We start from the raw sequence: 10,035 nt of genomic DNA, 5'->3' as shown, positions 1-10,035 counted from the left end.
GAGAGAGGGAGACGGGGGAGAGGGAGGGGGGGGAGAGGGAGAATCTTTTAAAATAATGGACACCACATCACACTTTTTGCAATGGCTACCTCAAGCAGACAAGCATATAGAAGCAGAAGCAGTGTGTGTGTGAGGCTAGCATGTGTGTGTGTGGTGTGTGTGTGTGAGAGGCTAGTGTGTGTGTATGTGAGAGAGAGAGGCTAGTGGTTGTCGTCAAGCCTGATGCCCCACACCCTTCTATGAGGCAATGTTTCTTGGCACACAGCAGTGGAAATGTGTAGACTGCCACACACACGCACACACACACACACACACACACACACACACACACACATGTACACACGCACACACACGCACACACACACACACACACACACGCACACACACACACACACACACACACATGTACACACACACACATGTACACACACACACATTTCTCTGCTCTGGACCCCTCGCTCTGACTGCTGTTTTCTTGATCTATCCCCTTTTCTCTCTCTCTCTCTCTCTCTCTCTGTCTGTCTCTCTCTGTCTCTCTGTCTGTCTGTCTGTCTGTCTGTCTCTCTCTGTCTCTCTCTCTCTCTGTCTCTCTCTCTCTCTCTCTCTCTCTCTCTCTCCGTCTGGTGCTCCAGCTAGTCTGCACCCTTGACAGCTTCATCACCAACATCAGACCAGAGACTTCTTATTCCTGGAACCAGCAGAGAACCAGCAGAGAACCAGCAGAGAACCAGCAGAGAACCAGCAGAGAACCAGCAGAGAACCAGCAGAGAACCAGCAGAGAAGCTCCAGGGAACCATTTTTTCAGACCCAGGACTCACTGCCATCGTGATAAGCTGTCAGGCTAATGTTCAACGAGAGTCTGCTCTAAGTGTGAGCCAGTCACCGGGGAACTTTGACCCCGGTGTTTACCTGGCTTGGTCTGACCACGAGACACCAGGTTGGAGAAAGGGGGGGGGGTATCCGTGGTAACCCACACGGGTCTCTTCAGAATCCTGCTGTTTCCGGGGCAACATGCCTCCAGCCCGTTCAGACTTCCCCTCCAGAGAGCAGCTCCTCCCCCCTAGTGCTCAGATGGGAGAGTCGTACTCATCCAGGAAGTCTCTGAGCGCGTGCGGGAGTCTCTCCGTGACCTCCGCCCCCGGCGTGCGTCCGTTCAGCGTCCTCCTGCACAGGTGCTGCAGGGAGGACAGGGAGGAGGCCAGGGGGCGCTGCAGCACCAGGGGCATGCGCTCCCCGCCCGTGTGGATCAGGTACACACTCCCCCCCGCCTCCCCCCCTCCTCCTCCCCCCTCCTCCCCTCCTCCCCCTTCCCCCCTGCCCATGTAGTGGGCGATGAGCTTGAGCACGCAGTCGAAGCGGGGCGGGGTGAGGCTGCAGCAGGGGTCAGGCTGCAGGAAGAAGCCCCCCTCTCCGGAGCTGTGGATGCGCAGGTTCTTGGCCCCGCGGCTCGTCTGCACCGTCAGGGTGAAGAAGTGGTGGTGGTCCGAGGAGTCGCGCACCAGGAAGGTTCCGGGGGGCTCCGAGCGCAGCAGGGCCCCCGCCTCACGGCCCCCCACAGGACCCCAGTAGAAGCCGCTCTCCTGGAGTTTACGCAGCGCACACATCACCTGGGGAGAGGGGGGAGACAGGGGTTAGACTCTGCAGAACCTGATGTTAAACTTTAGCAACTGAAATATTGTTGGAATGTATTCTCAAAACAATTGACCCATCTATTATCCTGCACTACATGAATGGTAAGTGGACAGCATGTTAACAGCACCTATTGAATGGTAAGTGGACAGCATGTTAACAGCACCTAGTGGCACTGCGACAATCTGACCCCTCACAGGCTGGCTTTGCTCCATCACTTATATTTACATTTAGTCATTTAGCAGACGCTCTCAACCAGAGCGACTTACAGTAAGTACAGGGACATTCTCCCAGAGGCAAGTAGGGTGAAGTACCTTGCCCAAGGACACAACGTCATTTTGCACGGCCGAGAATTGAACCAACAACCTTCTGATTAATAGCCCGACACCCTAACCGCTCAGCCATCTAACCCTTACATTATTATGATATCACTCTATAGAGGTTATATAGAGTTCTGTGATGAGACAGTCCTCTTCCCCACACCCTCTCGACCCTCTCTCCTCCCTCCCGACCCTCTCTCCTCCCTCTCGACCCTCTCTCCTCCCTCTCGACCCTCTCTCCTCCCTCCCGACCCTCTCTCCTCCCTCCCGACCCTCTCTCCTCCCTCTCGACCCTCTCTCCTCCCTCTCGACCCTCTCTCCTCCCTCCCGACCCTCTCTCCACCCACGGGAGCAAACTGACCTGCTGGTAGTGGGCATGTGAGCTGAAGGGTTTGTAGCGGTGAGGGGTGATGTTTGACCCCTGACCCCTGGCTTCTGGGGGGGTCACGCTGTTCATGGTGGGGGGGCGGGGCCTGCTGTGGGTTACCATGGCGCCCTGACCCCCTGCCCCTTCTGGCTCTCCCAGGGGCGGGGGGTCCAGAGCAGGAGGGGGGGTGGGGGGAGGAGGGGGGAGGAGGAGGGGGTCACACAGAGGGCCCAGGGCGCGGGGAGAGAGGAGCCTGATGCATCCAGAGAAGAGCTGGGAGGAAGCACCCACACACAGCTGGAGAGAGGGAGGGGAGTAGGAAGGGAGGGAGAGAAAGGGTGAGGGAGGAGTGTAGGGAGAAAGATGGGAAGGGAAAGAGGCAGAGGAAGAGGGAGGGAGATGGGGTGAGGGAGGGAGGGAGGGAGGGGGGAGGGAGGGAGGGAGGGAGGGAGGGAGGGAGGGAGGGAGGGAGGGAGGGAGGGAGGGAGGGAAAGAAGTAAGAGTAGAGAAAGAAGTAAGAGAGAGAGAGTTGGATAGAGTCAGAAAGAGAGAGAGGAGAGGGGGAGAGAGGTGAGAGAAATTTGGGATTACATGACAGTACAGTGTGTCCTATGACTAAGACTCTCCACTACACACACACACACACACACACACACACTTTGTGCAAACTCTGACTTGAGGGTATAATTATGTTCCTGCCACCAGGTGGGTTTTTTCCTGGAGTGATTGTCGCCAGAGAGAAACAGCCCATTCACAGAAAACTTCACTCTATGACTTGAATATATGAACAGGTATACTGGATGACATTCCTATGAATTTCCAGCAGCTTCCTTTCTATGTATCTGCCTCAGAATATCATGACATGACCGACTTCAACACGAACAGCAGTAAGTACATCAGCGTAGTACACTATGTATTCATGGTTTCAAATGGTTATCCTCCGAGGTTGTAAACATTTTGACTGCAACTTAACACCGATGGTCTTCAATTGTCCTCGATCCGGCGCCACGCCAGGAATTTGAGAAACGGGGTCACCGTGAATGGGACCGCTTCTTTCAATAAATAAATAACCTATTTTCCCCCTCGCTCAGAACACGACGGCCCCATTTTCCGGTTTCATCATGAATGATGGCACCCTTGTCTTGGTCGCTTGGGTCGCCCCTCCGCTCCGGTGTGATATTTTGGTGGACCGGGACTTACGTGTGACTGCACTAGCTCCACTTGAATGACTCACAACTCGAGGCGCCTCAAGGACCCGGTCTTTCGTTTAGGAAAGACGGCGTGCATTGCTCTTGGTTGAACTGACTCACAGAAAAAATACTTTCACAACACGCACACGAGAGCGCGATATATGTCCCCATGACTGCACTGCGACATAGGGTACTGGAGAGTACAGCCCGGAATATCGAGTCTGCAAAAATAATGGATGAAATCCACAACACTAACGGCTTGGTTGATGTCCTGTTGCACGGTCACGTTCTCCTCATCCAACCTTTTCTCCAAGTAGCGGCACCAAGACAGCAGTCCTTTCTCTGTCATTACCTTGGGGGGGTTCGCTATCCTTGGCTGTCCGTTCCACGGGGATACAATACCCGATGTCCCCGAGTGTCGCCGTGTTAAGTTAATTATTAACTTAGTCATTAACTTCTCATGCGGAGCCCAATTGGGGTGTTACACGCCGGGTTAGAGGGATAGTGGGATAGTCAGACCAGACCGTCGCTAGCGCTAGTCGGACGGAGGGAGCTGTGTCTGTACGGGCAGCGCGTGAGTAAAGGCTATTCGTAAGGCTCCACCTCCTCTCCTCGGAGGTTCTTCCAGTAAACACGCACACGCACACACACACACACACACACACACACACACATTCTCTCTGCCTTTCTCTCGCTCCCAAACACACGCACACAGACGCACACACACACGCGGTCTTGGCAGATTGCCAATAAATAATCAGTGTGACCTTCTTTACGGGACGGTTCTTGGTATTTGCCGGCAGATCCTCCCTTCTTGCTCTTCTCGCTCCGGCAAGGTAGAAAAAAAGTTGAAGCCCCGGGAAGACGATAATTCAACACAGTGACAACTAAGGAGATTATAAAACAACGGTTATCACTAAAGAGTGTAGTCGCTGATCAAGTTTACGACGCATGCAGACCTTTATCACTTTTCACAAAACACATTAGTAGTAGGCTAGTAGCGAATCGTAGTAGAATTTGACATAGGCCGTCGTAGGATAGTAATACACTACTTTAACATAAGTAGTGAGATCCAGTTAGTCTTACTTACGGACTGACATAAATTGACCATAAATCTTTCTAATTAAGATCCTCATAACTACCGTTCCTGTTATTCAAGACTCATCCACTAGAGGTCTCACTTCTCAAAGTGACTTCCCCCAAATGCCACAGGCCTAATATTTATTATTTCACTTATATAAATTAATATTTTACATTAATCCTGTGTAGATGTTTTCATACATAACAATGTTTGTTTTGCGTGTGTTTAAGACAGGTGTGTGAGGTTTGTGTATGCGATTAAACTAAGCCTATATAATTGTTGTTTTGTTTGTGAGAATAGCAAATCCATAATCTAGGCTACCCGGTGCTTGAACATGATCTATACTTCTCGGACAGCTAAATTACCTAGATACACAAGCCCAAAACGGGTCCTCTGGTTAAATGTTATACGATTAGGCTAACATTTCCACGGAACAACGAATCAACCATTATAACAGGACATAGCCACAGTGAAAGAGAACATAGAAATAGATCTTAAGAAAATCTCGATGGTTGACATGTATAAATAACCAGAGTGCAGTTAGAGAAATAGCCAGTTTCTGTGGTTGCTACAGCCGACGCGGTGCACAGTCTGCAACGTTCCTCGTGTTTTGTTTGTTGTAATGCGCAGGTGCCACTGATAAAGTTTAGTCAATTCAAACGTGGCTGTAATGATGGCGGCTCCCATGTCGTGGAGGAGGTTAGTGTATTCGGTGTACACACCGGCCCTAACCGGGGTATTCACCCGCATATCCGACCGATTCTTTCGAACAAGGGACCGAAGGAGAGGGTAAGATGAAATGCCTCTGTGGAGATTGACGTTGATTCTCTGCAGTGCTAAATGACAGCACTGTCAACTTGTTGTGTAAGCGACCACTGATGTGTGTTGTGCACCATAGCTAGCTTTATTCTACTGCTATGCTGCTAGCGTACTTAATTATTTACTTTACTGTTAAAATAGACAACCAGGCTGCACTATTTTGCAAGGTCGTGTTGGATTACCGACGTGGTATACTGTGTTCGTTTTAGCTTGCAGCTGTTACATAATCGGCACAAAGAGTTAGCCCCGGTTCTTACAACTATAGTACACACTGTTCTCGTGTCACCGTAACTAATTCCAGCAGCGGATCAGAACATGTTTTGGTCGCCTGGAGGGAACGCCTGTAGTCATACACACGTGTTGAGTGTTTTCCAGCTGGTAGCCTATATCTAGACTTTCACGGATGTTGCTATCTTGATTTATGTCAGTTTCACATCAGCTTAATTTGACAAAGTCTAAGAATATGCTTAGGTTTACGCGGTAGTCCAATGCAGAAGTGCATTCAGGCTTATCTTTAAAGGGGCAAAGATCAGGACGTTTTTTTTAACAGTATTTGACGTAAAGCGAGAACAATAAAGATTCGGTTATCATTTCCTTAGTAGAGTCGGAGTGTGAAAGATAAGGAGTGTAAAAGATAAGGAGTGCGCTCTGCGCTGTAACGAGAAACGGTGTGTGTGTGAATAGGAGGCTCTGTCCCAACCACATGCTTCAAATCACCCAGGAGGAACTGAGAGACACGTGGCTCAACTACAAACATCGAGCATTACAAGGTCTAAGACTTGCTGCAAACCTGAAATGTCAGGAAGATAAGGAAGGAGCTGCTAAAAGTACACATTCTTCATTTAACAGTGTTTGTGTCGTCTTGTCACAAGATAAAACGACCCCTGTGGTTCAGACAACCTTCCCCCGAGGACAGGTCTGATCTCACAGAGCTTGAAAGAGACGTCAGGTACAGTCAGCTGAACTGTGGGAGTCACTGACACTGGATACCCTTGGTCTCCTGGTAGTTTGTGACCTGTGGCTCTCGTGTGTTCAGGGGTCACAACCTTATGGTTTAGGCCCCTGCTACCCTTTGTCTGGCAGGAAATTATGTCAGATGACACACACACACGCACACTCCTCTCTCTGACACACACACACACACACACTCCCCTCTGACACACACAGTCCTCCCCACAGGTCCTCTGTACTGCTGCTGGCTCCTCTCCTGGCCGAGGCAGACCCCGCCCCCTGCCCCGCCCCCGTGGCCCAGGGCTCAGACAGCCTCCACACTCGCTTTCGCTGGATGGCGGAGCACGTGCCTGCCTTCAGGGTGCCTGGGACACACATCCACATCCTCTCCTCCCCAGACCAGTTCTACCAGGTCATGAAGGTAGGACACCTGTTGTCACTGGCAGCATCATCATGATAAGGATGAAGATAAACATGGGAATGTGTCTATTTAGCATTATCGCTGACATCGCTTTTACCAGTCAAATGATCCAGCCACTGGGCCCCACCAGTCTCCTCAGAGCTGATGACACTGGGACGGGTGTGAGATATTATGGGTTCATAACAACCCGTGTTGTGGGCAGTAGTTGGCATGTCGTCTGTTACCGTGGCAGCAGTCAAGTGTTTTACTGACATAACTATTTATTTAGACTTTCTTCCTGAGAGTTCCCATGCTTGATGTTGACCCCACCCAGAGTCCTCCTCTGTGTGTGTGTGTGTGTGTGTGTGTGTGTGTGTGTGTGTGTGCGTGCGCGCGTGGTAATGAGGATGTCAGTGTTTATCTGCAGGTAGCAGCCAGTCCTTAGGTGCAGCCTCAGAGCTGCAGTCATGCAGAATGACTGTGTTGAGGCTTCGCACCGGTTTAACATGTTAGAACATCTTGATCTTCAGTGTTTATTGACATTTATTCTGGATTCAGAAAATAAAGCATACAGCAAATACATAATAAAATAAAAATAAAAAAGGGATCATGGCATACTTTACATTAAATTGTGTAACCTTTGGTTTGTGTTGTAGATGTGTAACCAGTGTGTGTGTGTGTTTTTTCTATTCAGGCACGTATAAAGACAGCTAAGAAGCGAGTGGTGATGGCTTCACTCTATCTGGGCACAGGACCCCTGGAGCAGGACCTGGTAAGACCACGTGTGTGTGTGTGTGTGTGTGTGTGTGTGTGTGTGTGTGTGTGTGTGTGTGTGTGTGTGTCAGGCGGGAATATATGGACCTGAATGCGTTGAGTGGAATGTGAACTTCTTACCTTTAAAGTTTGTGTTCAGGTGGACTGCATGCACGAAGCTCTGGAAGTTTCCGAGGCGAAGGGTGGTGACCTCAGCGTGTCTGTCCTGCTGGACTACACACGAGGATCCAGAGGTCTGGCTTCCTGTCTGCTCGCTATCACAATAAAAGTCTGGACTATGATCATATTGCGTGTGTAATATTTAGGGGGGTGTGGGTGTCCAGGCCAGACCAACTCCAGGAGCATGCTGCGCCCCCTGCTGGAGCGTTTCAGGGAGCGTGTGCGCGTGTCTCTGTACCACACCCCCGACCTGCGCGGCCTGCTCCGCCTGCTCGTGCCCCAGCGCTTCAACGAGACCATCGGGGTCCAGCACATCAAGGTGTACCTGTTCGACAACAGCATCATCATCAGCGGGTAGGGGGGGGGGTGTGCCTGTGTATCTGTGTGTGCAATAGAAAGAGAAAAGTGTTGTAAATTTAAGGACGTTTGTCTCAGAATGTCTGTCCTCCTCCCCTCCCCTCTCCCCCCCCCCCCCCCTCCCCCCCTCCCCTCTCCCCCCCCCCCCCCTCTCCCCTCTCCCCCCCCCCCTCTCCCCTCTCCCCCCCCCCCTCTCCCCTCTCCCCTCCCCCCCCCCCCCAGGGCTAACCTGAGTGAGTCCTACTTCACTAATCGGCAGGACCGCTATGTGCTGCTGGAGGACTGTGGAGAGGTGGCTGACTTCTTCTCTGCTCTGGTGGGCGCCGTGGGAGACGTGTCCCTGCAGCTGCAGTCAGACGACACCGTCAGCATGTTAGACGGCATGGTGCACCCCTACAGAGGTACACACACACCCCTACAGAGGTACACACACACCCCTACAGAGGTACACACACACCCCTACAGAGGTACACACACACCCCTACAGAGGTACACACACACCCCTACAGAGGTACACACACACCCCTACAGAGGTACACACACACCTCTACAGAGGTACACACACACCTCTACAGAGGTACACACACACCCCTACAGAGGTACACACACACACCCCTACTGGTACAGACATACAAACACACAGACAGACACAAATGCACTGCCAACTCTCCTGCGTTATAAACAACAATAAATAAATTCCAGAAATGGGGAACGCCGATCTCAGTAAAAGGGAACATGTAAAATGTAGCTGAGTTTGCACCCCCCCTGCTCTGTGTGTGTGGTTATGGTCATGTGTGTGAAAGACAGGCAGCGTGACAGCCTTCTCTCTGGTTGCTAGGTAACCGGGCAGATTTCTCAGAGTCGGCTCGGGATCGGATCATGGAGGTGGTGAACACGGCACGGACACGGCAGCAGCTCAGCCAATCAGAGGAGAGGGAGCGGGAGGCGCGGGGGGAGGAGGGGGGAGACACCTGGGTGTTCCCCCTGGTCCAGATGAAGCCTCTGGGGATCCAGGTGGACGAGCAGATCACAAAGGTAGGAGCCCCGCGCCGCTCGCCGCCGCATGGTGATGTCATATCCTGGTGTTGTTTCCATGTGGCCAGGTAACGGGTGTTTAGTAATCTAGGTCTAGTCTTCGGTAACCTCGGTAACGGCTGTGTGTAGCGTAAGTGTTCGGTAACCTTGGTGACCGTGCGTGTGGTCTCCCAGCGCCTGCTGACGGACGCCGGTTCAGACGCCACCGTGTTCCTGACGTCGGGGTACTTCAACCTGACGCGCGCCTACATGCGGCTGGTGCTGGCGGCCGGGGCAGACTACCGCATCCTGACCGCCTCCCCAGAGGTCAACGGCTTCTTCGGGGCAAAGGGCGTTGCCGGGGCGATCCCTGCAGCCTACATCCACATCGCCAGGCAGTTCTACAGCAAAGTGTGCAAGCTGCACCAGCAGGACAGGGTGCACCTGCATGAGTACCACCGCTTACACTGGACCTTCCACGCCAAGGGTGGGTTAGCACACACCTGCATGTGTGTAGGTCAGGCTAGGAGCAGAATGTTGACAGGATTGTAGCTGTTCTCTGGTTGGAGACGCGTAGCGTGAGACACCTCTAGGAGCAAGGATGCACACACACACTCACCCTCACACACCCTCTCACACTCACACACCCTCTCACACTCTCATTCCTGAGGTTTGGAAAGGCTTCGGGGCTTTCTGCCTTCTTCATTCAGTTGTGGTTGGCAGGGTGAAATTCCCATGGCAACCTGATGCTCGAACCTCCAGACAGCCTGCTTGACTCTTTCCCACTTCCTGAAGGCTGGTGTCCCAGCATGGCGTCTTAGTTACAGTTCCTGGGTCTCTCCCTCAGGCAGGAGAGAATGTGCCAAGACCTTTTTAAGGTTTCAGTGGATATGTCTGAATGTAGCTGGTGGGTGGAGGAGCTGGAAGCCATGTTGTTAATTGAAGGTGAAGCTCAAGAAACATGTCCTTCCTGT

General features: G+C 52.0%; 2 protein-coding genes across 2 annotated transcripts in view; one reads left to right on the top strand and one right to left on the bottom strand.

The window, feature by feature from the left end:
- Positions 1-2,489, bottom strand: socs3b (suppressor of cytokine signaling 3b). The gene is made up of 2 exons (XM_084669672.1): positions 2,311-2,489; positions 1-1,607 (listed from the first exon to the last, which is right to left on the bottom strand). Exons 1-2 carry the CDS (start codon positions 2,437-2,439, stop codon positions 1,068-1,070), a joined length of 669 nt encoding a protein of 222 aa, XP_084525798.1. The 5' UTR covers positions 2,440-2,489; the 3' UTR covers positions 1-1,067.
- A 2,736-nt stretch (positions 2,490-5,225) lies between these two features.
- The window catches only part of pgs1 (phosphatidylglycerophosphate synthase 1), a 7,556-nt gene continuing 2,746 nt past the window's right edge, over positions 5,226-10,035 (top strand). Inside the window, exons 1-8 of the mRNA XM_084669624.1 lie at positions 5,226-5,376; positions 6,586-6,778; positions 7,452-7,529; positions 7,671-7,764; positions 7,855-8,044; positions 8,270-8,448; positions 8,886-9,082; positions 9,257-9,548. Of these exons, the coding sequence (XP_084525750.1) occupies positions 5,258-5,376; positions 6,586-6,778; positions 7,452-7,529; positions 7,671-7,764; positions 7,855-8,044; positions 8,270-8,448; positions 8,886-9,082; positions 9,257-9,548 (1,342 nt within the window). The 5' untranslated portion in view covers positions 5,226-5,257. The remainder of the gene's footprint in view (positions 5,377-6,585; positions 6,779-7,451; positions 7,530-7,670; positions 7,765-7,854; positions 8,045-8,269; positions 8,449-8,885; positions 9,083-9,256; positions 9,549-10,035) is intronic.

The sequence above is a fragment of the Hypomesus nipponensis genome, chromosome 13, assembly GCF_054491055.1.
Source record: "Hypomesus nipponensis isolate SF chromosome 13, ASM5449105v1, whole genome shotgun sequence".
Taxonomy (NCBI): Eukaryota; Metazoa; Chordata; class Actinopteri; order Osmeriformes; family Osmeridae; genus Hypomesus; species Hypomesus nipponensis.
Note: the sequence above shows the minus strand (reverse complement) of the source record. Positions and strands in the feature narration are given on the sequence as shown.

Bases quoted from the DNA above. Each gene is read 5' to 3' on its own strand.
- socs3b (XM_084669672.1), bottom strand. From the start codon at position 2,439: ATGGTAACCCACAGCAGGCCCCGCCCCCCCACCATGAACAGCGTGACC. The intron at 1,608-2,310 runs GTCAGTTTGCTC...CCCTCTCCCCAG, and splicing joins CACATGCCCACTACCAGCAG to GTGATGTGTGCGCTGCGTAA.